Source organism: Mesoplodon mirus (genome assembly GCF_964341445.2).
Source record: "Mesoplodon mirus genome assembly, chromosome: 15".
Lineage (NCBI taxonomy): Eukaryota > Metazoa > Chordata > Mammalia > Artiodactyla > Ziphiidae > Mesoplodon > Mesoplodon mirus.
Window position 1 is genome coordinate 62,229,336 of NC_138991.1, and position 21,125 is coordinate 62,250,460.

General features: G+C 55.3%; 2 protein-coding genes across 5 annotated transcripts in view; one reads left to right on the forward strand and one right to left on the reverse strand.

Moving 5' to 3' along the window:
* Positions 1-1,634: 1,634 nt before the first annotated feature.
* On the reverse strand, positions 1,635-2,378 carry LOC309817075 (small ribosomal subunit protein eS19-like). The gene is made up of 2 exons (XM_082645006.1): positions 2,258-2,378; positions 1,635-2,036 (listed from the first exon to the last, which is right to left on the reverse strand). Exons 1-2 carry the CDS (start codon positions 2,336-2,338, stop codon positions 1,680-1,682), a joined length of 438 nt encoding a protein of 145 aa, XP_082501132.1. The 5' UTR covers positions 2,339-2,378; the 3' UTR covers positions 1,635-1,679.
* A 2,286-nt stretch (positions 2,379-4,664) lies between these two features.
* The window catches only part of LOC309816382 (coronin-7), a 57,195-nt gene continuing 40,734 nt past the window's right edge, over positions 4,665-21,125 (forward strand). For 3 of the 4 annotated variants that reach the window (XM_082643814.1, XM_082643815.1, XM_082643817.1), the window contains exons 1-6: positions 4,665-4,808; positions 7,173-7,269; positions 8,064-8,138; positions 12,375-12,445; positions 12,821-13,004; positions 15,761-15,837. In XM_082643814.1, the coding sequence (XP_082499940.1) occupies positions 4,749-4,808; positions 7,173-7,269; positions 8,064-8,138; positions 12,375-12,445; positions 12,821-13,004; positions 15,761-15,837 (564 nt within the window). In that variant the 5' untranslated portion in view covers positions 4,665-4,748. Of the gene's footprint in view, positions 4,809-6,386; positions 6,439-7,172; positions 7,270-8,063; positions 8,139-12,374; positions 12,446-12,820; positions 13,005-15,760; positions 15,838-21,125 lie in introns of those variants that run through there. The other variant, XM_082643816.1, reaches the window with a different exon arrangement.

Genomic DNA, 21,125 nt, shown 5'->3' on the forward strand with positions numbered 1-21,125 from the left:
TGGCTATATCATTTTACATTCCCACCAACCACGTACAAGGGTTCCAATTACTCTAAATCCTCTTTAAGGCTTCTTACTTTCTGTTTTTCTGGGTTTTGTTTTTCATTTTGTTTTGTTTTTGATAGTAGCTATCCTACTGGGTGTGAAATGTTAACTTATTGTAGTCTTGATTTGCATTTCTCTGATGAGTAGTGATGTTGCGCATCTTTTCATGTGCTAATTGGCCATGTGTATATCTTCTTTGGAGCAATATCTATCAAGTCCTTTGCTCATTTTAAAATTAGGTAGGGGCTTCCCTGGTGGCTCAGTGGTTGAGAGTCTGCCTGCCAATGCAGGGGACACGGGTTTGAGTCCTGGTCTGGAAAGATCCCACATGCTGCAGCGCAACTAAGCCCGTGCGCCACAACTACTGAAGCCCGTGAGCCCATGAGCCCATGAGCCCATGAGCCCATGAGCCCATGAGCCTAGAGCCCGTGCTCCGCAACAAGAGAGGCCACCGTACTGAGAAGCCTGTGCACCGCAACAAACAGCCCCCGCTCTCTGCAACTAGAGAGAGCCCGTGTGCAGCAGTGAGGACTCAACACAGCCAAAAATAAAATAAATAAATTTATTTAAAAAAAATAAAATGAGGTAGGTTTTTTCTTTAAAACTTTTAAAAATATTTATTTATTTTCCTTATTTTTTTGGCTGTGTCAAGTGTTAGTTGCAGCACATGGGGTCTTCGTTGAGGTATGCAGGATCTTTCATTACGGCGCATGGTCTCTGCTGTGCTCAGGCTTCTCTCTAGTTGTGGTATGCGGGGTTTTCTCCTCTAGTTGTGGTGGGATGGCTCCAGGGCGCGCGGGCCCTGTAGTTTGCGGCACACGAGCTCTCTTTTTGAGGCGCGTGAGCTCAATAGTTGTGGCACGCAGGCTTAGTTGCCCCGCGGCATGTGGGATCTTAGTTCCCCAGTCAGGGATCAAACCCTTGTCCCCTGAATTGGAAGGCAGGTTCTTTACCACTGGACCACCAGGGAAGTCCCTAGGTAGGTTTTTTGTTGTCGTTAAGTTTTAGGAGTTCTTTATATATTCTGGATATTAATCCCTTATCAGATCTATGATTTGCAGATATTTTCTCCCACCCTGTGTGTTGCCTTTCACTCTGCTGACAGTATTTCTCTCTTTTTAAAAAAATAAATTTATTTATTTATTTATTTATTTTTGGCTGCGTTGGGTCTTCATTGCTGCGCTTGGGCTTTCTCTAGTTGCGGTGAGCGGAAAGTACTCTTCATTGCGGTGCGCGGGCTTCTCATTGCGGTGGCTTTTCTTGTTGTAGAGCACAGGCTCTAGGCGTGCGGGCTTCAGTAGTTGTGACTCACGGGCTCTAGAGCACAGGCTCAGTAGTTGTGGAGCACGGGCTTAGTTGCAGCTGCAGCATGTGGGATCTTCCCAGACCAGGGCTCAAACCCGTGTCCCTTGCATTGGCAGGCGGATTCTTAACCACTGCACCACCAGGGAAGCCCCCGACAGTGTCTTTTGATGCACAAATTTAAAAACTTCTTATGAAGTCCAGTTTGTTTATTTTTTCTTTTTTGCCTGTACCTTTGGTGTCATATCCAAAAATTCATTGCCAAATCCAATGCTGTGAAGTTTTTTTTTTTTTTACAAATGAGGCAATTTATTAACCCAGCATAATTTGTTCTAATGCTTCTTGTTGGCAGCTGCCACCTGTCCAGTGATTCCATCCAGATCTCTCTGTCCGTGAGGTGTTAGTTTGCAACCCCCATCTTGGTCCTTTTCCACCATTTTCAGCCCCTCCAGGGCTTGGAGGACCCGACGGGCCATGCTCTTGGAGCCTCTGCTGAAGTGGCTGGGCATGACACCATGTCTCTGACACCCCTCATAGTTCTTGGTCATGGAACCAACCCCAGAGCTGCCCTGGAGGTACAGGTGCCGTGCTGTGGAAGCAGCTTGTGTGTAGAACCAGTTCTCATCGTAGGGAGCGAGCTCTCTATGCTTGGCTAGCTTGACAGTGTCCACCCATTCAGGGACTTTAAGCTTCGCGGACTTTTTTTTTTTTTTTTTTTTGCAGTATGCAGGCCTCTCACTGCTGTGGCCTCTCCCGCTGCGGAGCACAGGCTCCGGACGCACAGCCTCAGCGGCCATGGCTCACGGGCCCAGCCACTCCGCGGCAGGTGGGATCTTCCCGGACCGGGGCACGAACCCGTGTCCCCTGCATCAGCAGGCGGACTCTCAACCACTGCACTACCAGGGAAGCCCTTCCCGGACTTTTTGAGGAAGGCTCCGAGAGCTCTGATGAACTCCTTCTGGTTCACGTCTTTTACAGTAACTCCAGGCATCGTGCAGCCTCCAAGCTGCCAGCCAGGGGAAAGGTTGTTGTGAAGCTTTTGCCCCTTGTTTTCTTCTAAGAATTTTATAGTTTTAGGTCTACAGTTGATTTATATTTGAACCACAATACATAATGTCTGAATGTCCCCGTACTGGAAAGTTATAAGTCAAATACAGTTGATGCAAATAGGGGTTACTGCATACTGTAGAATTAACCAAACAACCAACAGTAACTAAAGGCTGGTAATAAACTTTTAGTAGGGCTTCCCTGGTGGTCCAGTGGGTAAGACTCTGTGCTCCCAACGGAGGGGGCCTGGGTTTGATCCTTGGTCAGGGAACTAGATCCCACACAAATGCTGCAACTAAGAAGTCCACACACCGCAACTAAAGATCCCTCGTGCCGCAACTAAGACCCACTGCAACCCAAATAAATAAATAAATTTTTTTAAAAACCCTAACTTTTAGTAACTGTAATTCTAAAAACAATATCTGGTATGGAGATCCCTCAGAAAATTTAAAATAGAACTACCATATGCTCCAACAATCCCACTTCTGGGTATATATCCAAAAGTATTGAAAGCAGAGTCCCGAAGAGATATTTGCACAGCCATGTTCTTAGAAGCATTACTCACAATAGCCAAGAGGTGGGTGAACCCAAGTAACCATTGATGGACAAATGAATAAACAAAATGTGGTAAATACATGCAACAGAATATTATCCAGTCTTAAGAATGATGGAAATTCTGTCACATGCTACAGCAGGGATGAGCCTTGATGACATTACAATGAAATAAGCCAGTCACAAAAGGACAAATGGTGCATGATTCCACTTATATTTGGTATCTAAAGTAGTCAAATTCATAGAAACAGGAAGCAGAATAATGATTACTATGGGTTGGGGAGAAGGGGAAATGGGGAGCTGTTGCTTAATGGCTATAGTTCCAGCTTTCCTTGAGAAAGTTCTGGATATCTCTTGCACAACACTGTGAATGTCTTTAACACTCCTGAACTGTACAGGTAAAAATGTTAGATTTTATATGTTTTTTGCCACAATTTAAAAAAAAAGCATAAGCGACACCTGCAGTAACTGAACACCACACGAACTCAAGACTGTACTGATGGTGCCTTTTCCAAAGCTGCTGGAATTCCAGAGTCTGAAGAGTATGTGCCATGGGAAAGCTGAACTCCTGCCAGACTGCTTGGAATTCCAAATCCCAGGCCTCAGTCAACCCTACTGACAGTCTATCTTTAGTTTATGGAGATCAAAGGTGCTCTTAACTCAGTAAGGGCCCCTGAGTGGTCACATTTTACCTGTGAGAACTGAAAAAAAGAACTTTCATTTTGGAGTCCATTCGTGCCCATCGCCAGACTAAGCTTTCAGAGTTACCCTCTGGGCAGCCTGCCTAAGTTGAGGCTGTTGTCTGCAGCAGGCTGCGGAAGGCGAATTTTCACAGTAGCGGACGTTGCGACCAATCATTCGCATTCCTCAGATCAAAGTCCCCTTTCCAGACACGCCTGAGCAGGTGTTATGTCTGTTCTCAAGCCGAAAGCATATTCTGTAATCACGGAGTCAATTTTCAAAGCGAAGAGAAAGGCTTGTGGAGTGCATCGCCCCAGGTTTGTCCGGGGACTAACCAAGCAGCGCCGGTTGGGCAAATTTGCTGTTTAAGATTCTCCACGGCCCTTATCTACTGCCCTTTCAGCTTATCTGCAATTGATTGATTTCCTTCGAGGAGTTTTGCCCCACCGCGCCCAAGGCCTGACTCGCCCTTATAAAGGGACGCTGAAGTCTTCAACTCCCCTCCTACCGAGCCCACATGACCTAAGTAGGGTGGGTGGGATGCGGAGCCTATAGAGTAGGTCCCACGGACAGGGATTTGCATCAGACCTGGGATCCCCTCCGCTGCCACTATCTGTGTGACCCCTGCCAGCGGCCCCTTTCTCCCTGAGAGTGTTCCCAGTCTCCTAAGTGGAGCTAGTTCACTTCTGTTTTCCCTCCTCCCGGGGAAGGGCGTGCCCCGCACACTGGAAAGCCTCCCGAGGCAAATTCCTGGCCACAAAAATCGCAGCTGTTGCCCCTAGACCCGCACACCCGGCGGGACCACGGGAAGACAGCGCACCGCACGTGACCTCCCGACCCGCGCGGCCTGGCCTTCGGCATCGGGGCGTGGCCTCCAGGGGAGGCCGAGCGGCGATTGGCCGGAGGGCGGGGCCCGAGGCGTGCGCGCGGAGGGAGAGGGGCTGGAGGAGTGGCTCGGTGGACCGGAGCGGGCTGCGATTGGCCTGAGGCGCGTAGGGGCGTGGCCTAGAGCGGCGGGCCGTGGGTGGGGCGGGAGGAGGCGGGAGTCGCGGCTGCTCGCGGTGCACCTGAGAGCCGACGCCCGGGTCCTCGAAGCTGCGACCGCCGCGGTTCCCGCCGCCATGAACCGCTTCAAGGTGTCCAAGTACAGGCATACGGAAGCTCGGCCGCCCCGCCGCGAGGTGAGCCCGGCTGCCGTCGCCCCTTGCCCAGCGGCCACCCCTCCCCCTCCTCTGGCCCAGAGCGGGGACCCTCCCTACCCCCGCGAGCCCGCCTGCCCAGGCGCTCCCCCTTCAGGCCCGGGGCCGTCGTCCGGGCCGTCCGTCGCCACGCGGCGGTCGGAGCCTGGCGCTCCCGGGACACTCTCTGGCCTCTCGATGAGCCCTGCGTTCCGCTAGCCCGGCCGCCTCGCACCGGGACCACCGAGGCGGCGCAGCCAGCCCAGCGGGGCCAAGGCCTGAAGCCTGCAAGGCTGCCTGCCTTCCCGGCTTCCGGTCGACCTCGCCCCGAGCCGGGCGGCTCCTCCTCCCTGCCGCCCCGATCGCCCCTGCCCGGGGCTGGGGTGTGAGAGACATGCCCCTCTCTGTCCTGGTCTTGGCGAGTCCGGGTGTGTCAGCTGGAGAGGGGGAGCTCCTCGGCCAGAAGCGCGCCCCTCCCTCGGGTTTCCGCTGGCGCTTCCTCTCGCGGCTGCCGTGAGCTCTTCCCCTCTTCGGAGTGATGCTGCCAAAGGCTGGGTGGGGCCTGGGAAGCCCGAGCAGGTGGAGCCCAGAGGAAGAGCTGAACCAGGTGGTGGGAGGGCACCTCGGTCCTCTGGAAGGGCAGCAGGCCTGATGAGGGGTGTGCTTCAGAGATGATGCCATCCTTGGTCTACAGCGAAACATTATTTGGAAGGCCTGTGAGAGTCTTCCAATAATGAAGCCTAGTAACTGACCTCTGGTGACCCCATCAGGGACCATCTCACATGAGGGCAGCCTGGAGCAAAAACCCGGTTTTTATCCTCTGGACCATATTTCCTGGGCACGTCCCATGTGCTGTGTCCAGCTGCTGGAACCACAGCAGTGAACACGACAGCATTTTCCTTCCTCTCTGGTGCTTAGTCTCTTGAGGGAGACAGCCAGAAAGCAGACAGGCATGCAAGGGCAATGCAGGTTTTAATAAATGCACTGAAGAACACACATGAGGGGCCGGGATGAAGATGAAGATGGAGATGGACTTAGAGGTGGGGTTAACCTCAGTAGGGTATTCTGGGAAGGCTGCTGGGAGGAGGTGACATTTAAGCTAAGTCAGGAAGGGTGAGAAAAAGCCAGCCATAGGAGGAATGGGGTGAGAAAGAGCCTGGTGGAAGAAGGAAAGTGGGCCAGGGTGGATGGAGGGCAGTGACAGGGAAGCATGGTGTCAGCTGAGTCCAGAGTGGGCCTGCAGAGCCTGAGGGCCACAGGAAGAAGTTGGGTTTTACTCTGAGCGCAGTGGGGAGCCATCGAAAGGTTGAAGCGGGTGTGGGGGGCTGGTGGTGGAGAGGTTCTCACATTTGCATTAAGACCATTGCTCTGAGTGCAATAATGCTTGGAGGGGTCTGGAGTGTACTTGAGGAGCTCTGGGGCTTGTTTCTGGGTGGACCTCAGTCCAACAAGGTAAACAGACAGTCATAGAATTAGGGATTACAGGGAGAGCTTAAAATGGTTTTTATGTTAGGGAGATGGGAGAACAGGTGATGGGTTCTTTTCAAAGATATTTCCTGTCACTGTATTTGTACAGGAAACATGAATCAGGAGGGGAGAATAATGCAAGATGATAACGTTCTACCCGTGGCAGGTGAACATTGAACTAGAAACTTGGATGGTGGGGGTGGTTTCCAGGACACTGTGAGTGGGTGGGCTGGGAAATGTGGGTGCTCGATCGTCGGGCGGCAGGGATGCTGCGAGGTGCTGAAACCAACAGGAAACACTGGGACCTCGCCAACCTCCGTTTTAGAAAAAGTGTTCCTCTGCGTATGTGGGTGTTAACCTTATTGCCTTTTTATGGGGGTGCATCGTTCACCTGACTATGGGACTTCGTGGAAAGGCCTTTATTTTCCCCTCTCTGAGCTTGAGTGTTTTCTTCTGGGGCTTGGAAGAGACCCCGTACTTAGTGGAGGCCTTCAGCAATGCAGCTGAGGAAGTCAAGTCTGTCTTCTACCTTAGGTGCATACTTCTCCTTTCTCTGCTTCTCTCCCTTTCAACAGAATCAAACCCCTCCACCCCCCACCAACACACACACTGCCCAGTTAGCCTCTTGACTTTGTTCAGCCTAAGCTTCCTTCTGACAGCTTCCTTCCCCTTATTAGAGAACTTATTTAATAAGCAAAATCAACCCCTTAATGACAGGTTATCATTTCAAGGACATTTTGCGTTTTCTAAGGGACTGTGTGAGTGGGGACAGGGTTTGATCCTAAGGAATGCATCTCTAATGGTGCAGCTTTAAGGTAGAGTTCCCTGGATTATGCCGTATGCCCTACCCCTTGCTTTAGGCAGAGCCCTGGCCAACACGTTTTTGTTCTTTATTTTCAGACCTGGATCAGTGACATTCGAGCAGGAACTGTCCCCTCATGTGGGAACCATATCAAAGCCAGCTGCAGCTTAATTGCATTCAACTCTGACCGTCCAGGTAGGGAGGTGAACATGGTTGTGGGGATTCAGACATTGTCACCCTAGGTAGGGTGGGGCCAGAGGCTTGGAGAGGCCTCTCAGGGCTCAGAGGTCAGCACCATGAAGGCCTTAGACCCCTGCAAACTGGTCAATGTACAGTAGGCAGATTGACTTTGCTTCGGGCATTGCCCGAAGTTTGTAAAAACATGTTGGCTTGGCCTGGAGGGTGGGGAGGGGGTTGTCGCCTTTGTTTCCAGCTATCCTCATATGCAATCCACTCCTCATCTGGGAGCAGCTGGGGTCAATACGAACGCAAAAGCTCCCTGTGTTGGTTGAGACTCTTTGGTTGTCAGTGATAACTCAGACCTCAAATTGACTTAAGCAAGAAATGGATACCTTTTTGGTTTATAGAACTAAGAATTCCAGAGGCTTTAGGCAGAGCTGTATCTCACTGTATCCTGACCTCTCTCCCTGTTCCTCAGCTCTGCTGCCCTTTGGTGAGGGCTTATTTCTCAGGTAAAGCTGGGAAGGTGGCAACTGGTAGCCCCATGCTGACTGCTTATGACCCACAGTGCCTTAAAGAGACATCCTTTTACCCTAGTGTCTTTGCACAGTCGACGTCACGGAAGGCTCTTGTGTGGGGCAGGAACCGAAACCTCTGCCAATCACTCTGTCCCAAAGGGTGTGGCCTTACAGTTGGTGGAGGCTCTGGGAAGGTCCAAGGCTGAGCTTTTGGGTCTTGTGTGCTCTGGGAGTCCTGGGTAACAGATCCCTATTAGGCCTGAAGTCAGAGTCCCCGTGTTTGTTTGACAGGCGTGCTGGGCATCGTGCCCCTGGAAGGCCAGGGAGAGGACAAGAGACATGTGACCCACCTGGGCTGCCATTCAGGTGAGTGGAGACTGGACCCAGGAAGCCTGGAACTTGCCCCTCCCTCCCTGGGGCCAAGGATTCATACTCACCTGGTCCCACAGCCCTGTGGCTGGCTGGGTCCTTCCTGTTCTCCTCTCTGTGCCTTCTGACAGACGGGGTCCAGATTGGAAGGCTGGTTCCTGGTTGAGAATTGTGGCCTGGGCAGAGCGGAGGGAAGCTGGGTGCTCCAGGTGGTCAGGCTGGAAGGAGGGGGATATGCACCGGCCAGTGCCAGGCTCCAGGCTGATGCTGGCTCCCCATCACTGCAGAAGACTCAACCCTATGTGGTTCTTAGCCCTGTGTGCTCACCTGGAGCCCAGCAGATCACCTCTCACCACCAGGCATTCTTTCCAGCCAGGCTGCTCAGGGCACTCCAAGGAGGGGGCTGGTTGGGCTGCAGGGCCGGAGATGGGCCCTCACAAAGAGAGCTTTTGTCCACCACTACAGCTGCTTCTGGGGGCGCCCAGCAGTCCATCTGGCAGCCTGCCTGCTTTGAGGGAACAGTTTGCTCTCCTTGGGCTACAGCAGTGCTGGCCCAGCTGCCTCCCATTTCCCTGTCCAGCTGCAGTGGCCGTGGGCCCAGACCTTCTGGACTGCGCTCCTGGCTGCCTGTTGGGCAGCCTTGGGTGAGGGAAGGGGGCTGATCCTTCGTCCCTGGTCTGGGCGTGCAGCTCAGTGTAGTGGTCCTGATGAAGATGATGGTGGTTAATAAAATGACAGGAGTGAAGACTGATAGAGAGCTCCCCGGGTGCTAAGCGTGTATCTGCGTTTTCTCACCTAATCCTTTTTTAAAATTTGAAACAACTTTATCGAGGTATCATTTACATACTATAAACATTACTTGTTTTAAGTGAAGGGTTCGATGACTTTTATTAAAGTTACAGGGTTGCATATCCCACCATCCAGTCTTAGAACATTTCCACTATTCCAGAAAGACCCCTTGTGCCCCTTGGCAGTTAATGTGTTTCTACCTTGGGCGCTGCAGCCTCAGGCATCCGTTGATCTTTCTGCCTCTGCTGCAGGGGCTGCAAGCTACTGTGTGGCCAGATCTGGCCTGCTGCCTGTCTTTGTAAATAGTTTTATTGGAACACAGCCACGCCTCTTCATTGACTTACCGTCTGTGGCTGCTTTTTCCAACAACTGCAGAGTTAAGGAGACGGAGACTGTATGTCCCTTGAAGCCTAAAATGTTTCCTATCCCAGCCTTCACAGAAAACCTTTGCTGGTTTCTGCTCTACAGACTGGCCTTTTCTGGACGTTTCACATAAATGGATTCACACTATACCTAGTCTTTCGAATCTGGTCTGTTACATTTGGAATGATGTTTTTGCGATCCATCTAATGTTGTAGCGCGTAGATGAAGTCTGCTTTCTCATCCATTCTCATACCTCTTTTTTTTTTTTTTTGGGTGCGTTGGGTCTTCGTTGCTGCACATGGGCTTTCTCTAGTTGTGGTGAGCGGGAGCTACTCTTCGTTGTGGTGTGCAGGCTTCTCATTGTGGTGGCTTCTCTTGTTGCAGAGCACAGGCTCTAGGCACGTGGGTTTCAGGAGTTGTGGCACGCGGGCTCAGTGGTTGTGGCTCACAGGCTCTAGAGCTCAGGCTCAGTAGTTGTGGTGCAGGGGCTTAGTTGCTCCGCGGCATGTGAGATCTTCCCGGACCAGGGCTTGAACCTGTATCCCCTGCATTGGCAGGCGGATTCTTAACCACTGCGCCACCGGGGAAGCCCCGAAGTAGGTTTTTAAATAACCAGTTTTTCATCTAAGAAAACTGAGGCTCAAAGAGTTAAAGAATTTAGCAGTGTTGGCATTGCTGCTGGCAGAGCCAGAATCGGAACCCAGGTGTTCTTAGACACCATGCTGTTTGCTTCTTGATGCTTTTTCCTCATGGAGAAGTGGCCTCAAGTTGGTGTTGTCTGCAAGGTGGTGGGCCCCCTGTTACTGGGGAACCAGGCTTGTGTTGGCAGATCGTAGCCTCACTGTGGCTCCGACTATCCAGAGCCTCTCCCTGCAGGAGCAGCCTTGCCAGAAAGCTGCTCTGGGGGTAGCTGAGCTCCAGCTCCTCAGAACCTGCTGTCTGGGCACCAGGCACTGGTCTGCCCTCTTAGGTGCTGGTGGCGGGGGGGACTGTGGTGGCCTGGGTTCTGGCTGCTGCCCTGACTTCAGGGCACCCTGCCTTCAGGGGCATCTTCTGCCTTTTGGCTCAGGGCCAAGTGGTCCTTTGGTCCAGGGGAGCAGAAGGCTGGGAAGCATCTAGAGAGCGTTGCTGCATGACTGGGCTGTGGAGTGGTGGCTGGGGGCCTGCTCTGAGTTGGGAAACACCGTGTGTTGCGGTGAAGATGTAGGTTCTGGAGTTGGACTGCCTGCCTGACCCTCAGCCTTGCCCCTTCTTAGCTGTGCAGCTATGGGCAGGTTACTTAATCTCTCTGTCCTCATGTCCTCTTCCTCCAGTTGGGGATGACACCACAGTGCCATCCTGATGGGTCGTTGTGAGGATTTGGTGAGATAAACACACATGAAGGCCACAAGCCTGCCGGCACAACTGAGCACTCAGATCGGCCACATCACCACTGCGCATTCTCTTGGGGGTGCCAGCGTCTGCACCCAGCCTGGGCCCTGCCCTGTCCCTTAAGGAGCCCGCAGGGTCGGGTGGCAGGGCTTCCGTGGCCAGGAGTCCAGGTTAGGGCTGTCCCAAGGTGTGCCTCTTCCCATCCGCCCCTTCTCTTCCCTTTTTTTTTTTTTTAATTTTTAAATTTTTATTTATTTATTTTTCGGCTGCATTGGGTCTTCATTGCTGCACGCAGGCTTTTCTCTAGTTGTGAGTGGGGGCTTCTCTTGTTGCGGAGCACAGGCTCTAGGCACATGGGCTTCAGTAGTTGTGCCGCACGGGCTTAGTTGCTCCGCGGCATGTGGGATCTTCCCAGACCAGGGATTGAACCTGTGTCCCCTGCATTGGCAGGTGGATTCTTAACCACTGTGCCACCAGGGAAGTCCCCGCCCCTTCTCTTCCTCGTCTCCTCTGGCAGGATGCCCAGGGTCAGGCTCTGGCCTGGGAGGAAAGTGTACCTGCTTGGCCCCCCTGGGGAGGCTGGCAGTAGGGATGGTCACTGTGCTCCTTGCTCTGGTGCCTTGGGGCTGGCCGTCCTGCTCACATCTCCACTGCCCCCACACCTGAGCCCTGGCCTTGTCTCTGTCCCCCTGAAACCCCCAGTCTCACTTCCCCTCTGGGCTCTGGCTCACTCCGTGTGCCCCACCTCCCCTCCCGGCCCCCCGGAGATGAGCAGTTCAGGTTCTTTGGTTGCAAAGAACTGAGACTAACTCCAGCTTGCTTAAGCCAGAAAGGGATTTGGGAGACTCTTGGGGAGCTTCCAGAACTGAAGGAGCAGCTGGACGCACAGGCCTTAGGAGGGTTCTGGTTTGAGAGTTGACAGCTCCCTCCCAGCTGGTTGCTCTCCACCCAGGCCAGTCCCTAAGGCACCCTGTCGCTAGGCTTCCCATTCCTGGTTTAACTCCCTTCAGAGAGAAGCTGGCTGCCTGGGCTTGGGTCAGGTGCACTCCTGTAGGTGGGCCAGCCCTGGCTTGTCAAGGGGCAGAGAACTCCTAGGTCAGGCATGTCACTCCAGCCCCCTGCCTACCCGATGTCCTAACCTGTGCCACCCTCCATATTCTCCAGGGCCCATTGTGCCCCCTGCAGGAAGCCTCCTCTGACCCCTGACCTTGGGGTCCCCCCTGAGTTCACAGCCCGCCTCTTGCTGCATTTGCAGAGAAGTGTGTGTCTCCCTGTGGATGTGATGAGTGTCTGTTAGGGCTGGGTGGCCTCTAGTCTGTCCTATATGTGAATCCCATGGGGGCCGGCGCTTGTATCCATTCACCTGAGCTGGGTTCTGGATTTTGGGCGAATGCAGGTACCTGGTGATCCAAGGAGCTTCCTGCCCATCATCCTGCCAACCTCCCAGTGATGGGCCCTTGACCACCCTGGGATGCAGGGCTCTTGGGGATGTGTGTTGCAGGCGGGGGCCTGTGGCATTGGCCTGTGGTCTCCAGAGGTGCCCTCCCCTCGAGGACTTTCAGCCTGCTGCCGTGTAGGCAGAGGGGTCAGCTCAGATGCCTGGGCCGTGGTCCCGGCCTTGGGAGAGGGCACGGTGGGCTGGAACAGGACATTCCGGCGGGCCCACATCTGGCCCATGTCTGGCCTGTGTCAGCTGTTTCTCTCCCTCAGACCTGGTCACGGACTTGGACTTCTCTCCCTTTGATGACTTTCTCCTGGCCACGGCCTCAGCCGACAGGACGGTGAGTGGAGCGGCTGGAAGAGCTATTCCAGGCCTTATGAGCCACCAGGGCCCTGCTGGTTTGCAGTCCAGCCCCTCCTGCTAAGTTCCTCAACCCACGCCAGCTCCCGTGTGCTCCCGTGCGCTTACCCTGAGCTGTGGCCATGACCTGCGTTCTGCTGCTTGGCTGCCTGAGGACAGCAGGCCTGTGGTGCTGGGGGGGCAGTGCGCTTGGCTCTCCCCACTCCCACATCTTCCCCTCGGCCTCTAACCACACCTTGTGACCCTGAGCCCGTCCCCTCCCTTCCCCTGGGGTAGGGGGCAGCTGGGGCAAGGCTGGCTGGAGGCAGCGAGGCCCCTCCCAGTCCTGGGCTCACGGACTCGCTCTTTCCTGCAGGTGAAACTCTGGCGACTGCCTGCCCCTGGCGGGGCGCTGCCCTCAGATCCTGGGCTGGTGCTGGGCCCTGAGGACGTCCAGGTGGAGGTACTGCAGTTCCATCCCACCGCAGATGGCGTCCTGGTGAGCGCGGCGGGCAGGACCGTGAAGGTCTGGGATGCCGCCAAGCAGCAGCCCCTCACAGGTATGGGCCACACTCACTGTCCCTCCCTGGGCAGCCCCGTCTGGCAGCACTTTGTTTCTTTGTTTATGATTTTGGTAACATGACTTTTAAGACACGTAACAAAGTTTCCCATGTATATGATATGTATACATATATATATATATATATATACATATATATGTATTTATGTATATATATGGGTGTGTGTATGTGTATGTTTGTATACGTGTGTGTATATATTACATATAATTTTACAAGGCTTGTTACAAACACCCCATCCCTCCCTAAATCCCATAGGCATGTGTTTTCATCTCACTTAGCTGTTTTTTCTGCTTTTTCCTCCATATGTCTAAGTAACTTCCTTATACTGTTATTTCTTGAATTGTGTGACATTTCAGTTTTGAAAACAAACTACTGATTTCTCCTCTAGGGGATGAGAATTTTGCTGTTTCTACATCCCCTCCCCCCTGGTGCTGCTTCTCTTATTTTCCTAGTATATATTGTCCTGGTCCATTTGGGCTGCTATAACAAAATCCCACAGACTGGGTGGGTTATAAACAACAGGCATTTATTTCTCACAGTTCTGGAGGCTGGAAGTCTAAGATCAAGGCACCAACAGATTCAGTGTCTGGTGAGGACCTGCTTCCTGATTCACAGATGGCCGTCCTCTGGCTGTGTCCTCACGTGGCAGCAGGGGTGAGGGAGCTCTCTGGGGCCTCTTTCATAACAACACTAATCCCATTCATGAGGGCTCCACCTCATGACCTAATCACCTCCCAGAGGCCCTGCCTCTGGATTCCATCCCAGTGGGAGTTAGGTTTCAACATGTGAATTTGGGGGGCACACACTCAGACCACTTGTAGATGGTGACAACTTTGGGTCAGATTCCTCAGTATTTGAATGGTTATGACCCTGCAGTGTGACCCACAGCGGAACCCAGGTGTTTTCTGTGGCAGCACCACCAAACCCTTTCTGCAGAGTCCTTGACAGGTTCAAGGTAAAGAAAGACATGAGGCCCAGAGAACTGAAGGATGGACTTGCCCCACAGTGCTGTGCAGAGTGTCCAGGGTGGGTCAGGCTCACCTTGGTGATACCCCCACTTCTGGGGCTGGCACCAAGGGCCGACAGTGTAACGGGGTGTCTGAGGGACTCCCTCCTGACTGAAGAGTCAGCCAGCACCCATCCTGGAGCCGTCTTGTGCCACTTGCCCCCAAAGTGCTGCTGGTGCAGTGGAGGAGACCACCCTAACCTGGTGCAGGCCACCCAGCAGTGTGTCATCAGAGTCACCCCAGCTGTAACTAGCATCTCTCAAGCCCTTCTCGTGTGCCCAGTGCTGTGCTGAGGGCTTCACGTGGTGGGGGGGGGTGTTGCCGTTCCCGTGCTACAGGTGAGGTTAAATAACTTGACCAAGGCCACAGTGCAAGCAGGTGACAGGGCTGGGATTAACCTCGGGGGAGTAGACCTTGTCATAGTAGTTTCCTATTGCTGCAGAAAGAATTACCCCGAAACCTGGAGGCTTGTAACAGCTGGTAACGTTTATCATCTCACAGTTTCTGAACGTCAGGGATTTGGGAGCAGCTTAGCTGGGTGGTTCTGGCTCAGGGCTCCTCATGAGGTTGGGGTTGAGCTGTCAGCTGGGGCTGCCATCACCTGAAGGCTGGACTGGGGTGGAGGGATCCGCTTCCTAAGTGGTTCACTCACACAGTGCTGGCTGTGGGAAGGAGGCCTCGGTTCTCCCCCATGGGCCTCTCTGGGCTGCTTGAGCGCCCTCAGTACATGGCAGCTACTTCCCCTGGTGGACCGTCCAAGAGAGGCATCAAGGAGGAGGCCACGGTGCCATTTACGCCCCAGCTTTGGAAGGCACATGCTCTCCGTTAGAAGTGAGTCTCTGAGTCCTGCTCACACTCAAGAAGAAGGGAATCGGGCCCCACATTTTGAAAGGAGGTGTTAGTTTTCTAGGGCTGTTGTAACAGAGTACCACAGCAAATTTATTGTCTCACAATTGTGGGGACCAGAGTCCAAAATTAAAATGTTGGCAGGGTTGCTTCCTTTTGAGCTGCGAGGGAGAATCTGTTCCAGGTCCCATTCTCAGCGTCTGTGGCTTCAGGTGTTTCTTGGGGCATGTCGATGGCCGTCTTCCCTCTGTTCACGTCATCTTCTCTCTGATTTCCCTTTTCACAAGGACTCCGTTCGTACTGGATTAGGGTCCATTCTAGCAATACCTGCTTAACTTGATCATCATCTCAGCTCTCCCCAGTGGGTCATCTGCAAAGACCCTATTTCCAAATAAAGCCACCTTCACAGGTGCTGAGGGTTAGGACTTCAGCATCTTTTTGTGGGGGACACAATTCGGTCTATAACAGGAGGAGTGTCAAAGAATTTGTGGACACATTTTAAAACTGTCACGCTGTGGGGGGAGGGAATGGGGATGGCCCGAGTAGGGGCCCAGGGCGGGTGTGTGTGTGACACGTCCGTGGTCTGCGGGGGTTGGGGGGATGTTGGTGACTGAGCAGAGTGGGGTGGCCCAGGAGCAGGGAGCCTGGGAAGGGAGTGGGAGCATGGCCTGAGGAGGGCAGGGCTGAAGGAAGCATCCCCCCCAATCTGGGAGGAGCTGCTGCCCTTGCTCCTCTGCCTGAAGCACCCTCGCTGCTGCTGCCCCTTTCCCGGAATTACCCCCAAGCCAGGCCTACCTGCGCCCGCTTCCCTGATGCCCTCATTGCATGGGGCAGGGTTGGGGGGACCCTGGACCCCTCCTGACCTTGGCCGCTTCTCTGCAGAGCTGGCGGCCCACGGGGACCTGGTGCAGGGTGCCACCTGGAGCCGGGACGGAGCCCTGGTGGGCACGACATGTAAGGTAAGGGTGGGCGGTGAGACTCGAGTAAGTGCCTGTGGGGGGCCTGAGGCATGCCCAGCTCTGCCAGGGCCGTCGTGTCGCAGAGCCCGTGTCCTGGGCTGTACCTGTCAGACTCGGCAGTACTTGTGGGGCAGCAGCAAACTGAGGCCAGGATAGGTGTTCACCTTCCTTGTCCTCATGCCTCTGGCTCATACCTGTCTCTTGAAGCCCCCACCCCACTAAAGAAAGCCCCACACTGGACCTCTGGGGCTCCCAACACCACTCTCAGCCAGCCTCACCTGGCTGCCTGACTGCTTTGTCCAAACTGCCTGCCTCTCCGTGAGGGTTGTGTTAGGCAGCATCCACAAGCTGGGCACTGTGCTGGCCCTCCGGCCAGTCAGAAGGCCTCAGGGTCCTCGGTGATGCCAGGTCCTGTGCCCACTGAGTCCTGTGCTGGTGGGGGTGGCCGATGTGGGTCCAGGGATCGTACAGATAAAAGGATAATTGTGACCCAGGCTGTGAAAGAGGGACATGAGGTGCTTTGAGTGGTTGGAGAGGCCAGGGGAGGCTTGGCCTCTGGCAAGGGCTATGAGGGAAGGGTTCATGGTGCGGGGCAGGGGGAGTGTGCTGGGGGCAGAGAGCAGAGCTGCGTACACAGGGTCGCACTTGTTACTACAGAAGCAACGGGAAAGCACTGGAGTGTTTTTAAAGCCAGAGGTGGGTAGTTGAGGCGTGAGGCGAGCAGATCTGCATTTTGAGGCTCCCCTGCTGCACTGTGGACAGAGAATTGCAGGCGGGGTCGAGGGAGCTGGGGAGGAGAGAGCTGCAGGGTTGGTGGTGGGCTGTGTGTGTGGGGGGGGTCCCGAGGCCAGCTCCTGGTTTACAGGCTGGAGGAGGCCTGCCACCGAGACTGGGCACTCCCCAGGTTGGAGGTGCAGGGAGGTCTGGGCGGAGGTGTCAGCTGAGTCCGTGCACTTGGCTCTGGGCAGTGGTCTGAGCGGAAGGTGGAGGCCTGGGTGGCCTCTGTGTTTATACGGCACCTGCAGAGGGATGAGAGTGCCCTGAGTGGGAGAGAAGGGTTGAGAGCAGAGGCAGAGGGAGCCTGAGGAAGGACCAGAACCTGCGAGGAGACGGGGGAGCGCCTGGTGGGAGGAAGGAAGCCCTGAGACCCAGGCTAGAGGGCGTCCAGGGAACACGGGAAGGGTCTGAGAAGATGCAGCTGAGACATACCTGTGGATTTGGGTCTTGAGACCTTCAGGAGCTTGCAGGGTGTCTGCTGCCTGAAGCCACACGTGAAGGAAGGTGGGAGGCGAGGAAGGAGCCTGCAAGGGCTCTTCCAGGAAGAGTGGGGGAGTGGGGACCAGAGCTGGCTGGGGTGACGCCTCTGAAGAGAAAATGTGGAGCCTGCATACACGGGAGGATCCTATTTCCCACCTTCTCTTCTCTCTGCCTTCTTGGAAGCCCCATTTCCTGGTCTTCATCCACTTTTCCCCCCTGTTTGGCTTATTAAACAGTAGGCTCCAGACATTGGCCTGAGCTCTGGGGGTCGAGAGGTATCAGACGGGGCTACTGTCCCCTTAGGTCCCTAAGGAGCCGTGCTCGAGGGCAAGGCAGTCACATGGTTCCCTTGCTCGGGCAAAACGATGGTGACACAGCTTCCCAGGGATAGTGAGGTCGGGGCTACCCTTACTGAGGAGGGGACAGGTGTCCCAGGCAGAGGGACCAGCCTGGACAGAGTCCTGTGTTTGAGCTGTGACCTCCCCCTCCACTGAGAAACCCCCTCTGTGCTGTCTCCACAGCGTGTGTGTGTGTGTGTGTGTGTGTGTGAGTGTGTGTGTGTGTGTGAGAGAGAGAGAGAGAATGAGAGAGAGAATGAGACAGGATGGGAGCGAGGAGGAAGCTGGAAGGGAATTGTCATGGGAGGTGTTTTCTTTTGATGACCCAAGTATAGTAGTTTATGCTTATTTTACAAATTTTGGAGAGCAGTGTAAAAGTGAAGCAGCAAAAAAAAAAAAAAAAGTCACCTGTAACCCTTCCACCCAGGGACAGGGCCTATCACCATTTTGACATCTTTCTCTCTGTGCTTTTTCTGTACGTGTAGGAATCATACTCTCCATGTTTATCCTGCACTTTTTTTGTTCCACATAATAAACATTTTCTCTTAATTCATCAAAAATTTAATAAATGTCATGGGAAGTATTTAATCATGTAGATTCACAGTTTTCTCAGTGGAGCTCCTACTCTCAGAAGCGTGGATTAACTTCCAGTTTATGTCACTGTGTTATAAGCTGTAACGTTTGAATGTGTTTGTATATATGGTTTTTCTCTGCCTTCTCTGTGAGTTTCTTAGCCTAGAGCAGGGGCAGACTTTCTCTGTGAAGGGCCAGATAGTAGATGCTTTGGGTTTTGCAGGCCAGGCTGTCTCTGTCATTGCACCTTGTAGCAGAGCAGCAGCCATGGGCAGTACATACATGAGGGGCGTAGCTGTGTCCCAGTAAAACTGCATTGGTAGAGCCAGGTCTCAGGCTGGATGTGGCCCGTGGGCCTTAGAGCTTGCCCACCCCGACCTAGATTCCTATGAGGGGTGTTGCTGACTGCAGGCTGTGAAGATTCTTAAGGTGGTTGATACATTTTAGCCAGCGGCTTTCCAGAGGAGGCTGCCCTGGGGGTGTTCTGTGAACACCTTGGGCTCCAGCTTGGGTTTGGGGGGAGACATGTGTCCGTGGGTGCGCAGTCAGCCCTCTGAGCCTGGAGGTTGAACAGATCAGGGCTGCCCGTCCCACACGTGAGTCCGCGAGGAAGTGCGCGGAAAGCCCCAGCCCCTGAGGGAGGGTCCTGCTCTTCCTCCGCCTCACAGCTCCAGTGGGTGCCTGAGGGGGTCAGAGCTGCAGGCAGCTTGACAGGAGGGCAGCAGGAAGGGGCCTTGGTTTTCATGGTGATGGAGCAGCCCTGGGCAGACAGGTGCCGTCTCCACACCCTGTGAACGTTCTGAGCAAGGACTGGCCTCAGCGACAGCCCACACATCAGCCTGCCTGGGCCACGGCCCTGGACTGGGAGGAAGGCAGCTTCTGTAGAGCTCGCCCGGGCCGCCCTCCAGCACCCCACTCTGCCCGCAGGTACTGTGGCCTGGACGGCCCTTCACTCAAAAGCTGCAACCCACGAGGCCAGTCTAGCCTGTGGCCTCCGCCCTGCATCCACTCGGCTCCAGGCCCCCAGCCCAGCCCCAGGCAGGGTGTCTGGGGAGCAGGTGTCTGGGGGCTGGACTTGGGTCGTTTCCTGTGGAGCAGCCAGAGGTGCCGGCGCTCCCCAGAGCTCCCGGCCCAGCTGGGCCTGATATGAACCGGACCCCCCAGAGTGGTCGGAACCCCCAGTGTGGTTGAGTCTGGCTTTGATGAGGCTTCGGAGGGATCAATTAGGAGGCAGGCACTCTCCCGGGGGTCCTGTCTCCCGGGGGTCCTGCTGTGTTCAGAGGCAGCCAGGTGAGGGGTATGGCCAGGGGCAGAGTGGGGCCAGCTGAGGCCAGGCCTGAGGCCACACGAGGGCTTTGTTCTGAGGGCAGCGGTCACTGTGGTGGAGGACACGGTGTGGGGGTGGGGTGATGGCAAGGAGCATGTCAGCTTCCAGGAGGGGGGCCAGCGCAGGGAGAAGTGACTCCCGGGGGGAAGGCCTGGTGGAGCATGGGGCTGGGGGTACCTAGGAGGGGGCCGAGGGCGTTGGGTCCAGGGACTGCTTGCAGATGCCTTGTGGAACTACGCGGGAGCTGTCCCTGTTGAGGCAAGGGGGCTGGGCCCTGTCCCCATGCTGACCAGTCACTGGACATGCGAATGGCTGTGGGCAGCAGTGCCAGGAGGGGTGACAGCTGCGAGCCCTCAGCACCCAGGGACGGAGGGCCTCACCACAAACCCTGCAGCCACGGCAGTCCCCAGGGTGCCATCCCTGGGGACAGCTTTCCCAGGATCTGGCTGCAACCTTGCAAGAGGAACCCTGGGCCGCTGGTCTCATCCTCTCCCTCCCCACCACCCAGGCTGGGCTCCTGAACTCTGGACTGCCCCCCTGCTGGTTACAGGGGGCTTCTCTGTTGTGGGGGTCCAGCCCCACGTCCCCAGGGGTCTGAGCCCCACTTACCATCAAGATTGGGCCCGGAGCGGGGCGGGTGGAGAAGGAAGAGCTACCCAGTCACAGAGCACCCTGTCCCCATTGTGTCCTGGGACGGCGACTCAACTCCTCGCCTGCTGATGTCTTGGGGGGAGGGATTACAGGAGCAGACCATCTCTGAGTCTGGTGGACCTCTGTGCCTTCTCCACCCAGAGCCCAAAGGCGCAGGGATGAGAAGCATAGATTTCCCAAGTGGGTTGCCTGGAGTGGTGCCCAGGGGATGCCCCCCAGCTCCCACCCCAGTTCCTAGACCTGGTTACCTGTGGGGACACAGGGCCTCACGATACTTTTGATGTGGGTGCGGCATCCTGGGGGAGGACGCTGTCCTTGAAGGGTGTCACATGTCAGCGAGTGCCAGGCATCACCACAGTCTTGTGTCCACTGCCCCTTCCTTTGCTGTAAAGGGAGCCTCAGGATCCTGAACGGGTTCATCAAAAGCTGCAAGCCCTTGGGGAGTGGTGCAGGAGGGGGGCTGCCCTTGTGACCGCAGTCCAGGTGGAGGTGCCCATGGGTTTGTTCTCAGAGTACGGGGGGAGCCCGTGAGGGGCCCACCCTCAGCAGGAGGGAGCCTGAGCCCCTCTTGACCAGTGGTCGGCAGCATTCTTCTCATCAGAGCCTCCCTGGTCTCCACACTGTGCTCCCCGCCAACCCCACTGGGAAAACCTCCCTGGCCACCTGGTTATGACTCCCATCCTGCCTTGGAGCAGTTCTACCTGCAGGCCTCCTGGTGCCCCTGCAGGGCGAGGGGCTGGCCCAGCCCAGTGAAGCCCCTTCTGGCCCCCCTCCCAGCTCCTGCGGCCGAGGGGAGGAGCAGGTGGCCGCTAGGGGGCGCGCTGGCCCCACAGATGGCTGGGCTTGGCCAGCTGGGCTCCACTCCACTGGGAGTGTGCCTGTGAGCCCAGCGCCTCGGCAGCCCAGTGCCACCCCCGCTGCCCGGCCCTGCAGGCCCTACCAGCGCCAGTCCAGCCCCCAGTGCCCAGTCTGAAGCCTGGTCTGGACCTCCTGTTGGAATTCTGCACTCACTGGCCCAGCTGCCTTTAGGGAGGTGCCCAGGTCCCAAGACTGTGCCTCCGACCTGTGAGAAGTGCTGCCATCACCCTCACCCCACCCTGGGCTCGGGGGTTTGCCCAGGTCACAGAGCACATCAGTGGTGG

Coding starts and splice junctions, on each gene's coding strand:
- LOC309817075 (XM_082645006.1), bottom strand. CDS start 2,338: ATGCCTGGAGTTACTGTAAAAGACGTGAACCAGAAGGAGTTCATCAGA. Junction 2,037..2,257: donor TCCTCAAAAAGTCCGGGAAG/GGCTTCCCTGGT, acceptor AAGTCCGCGAAG/CTTAAAGTCCCTGAATGGGT.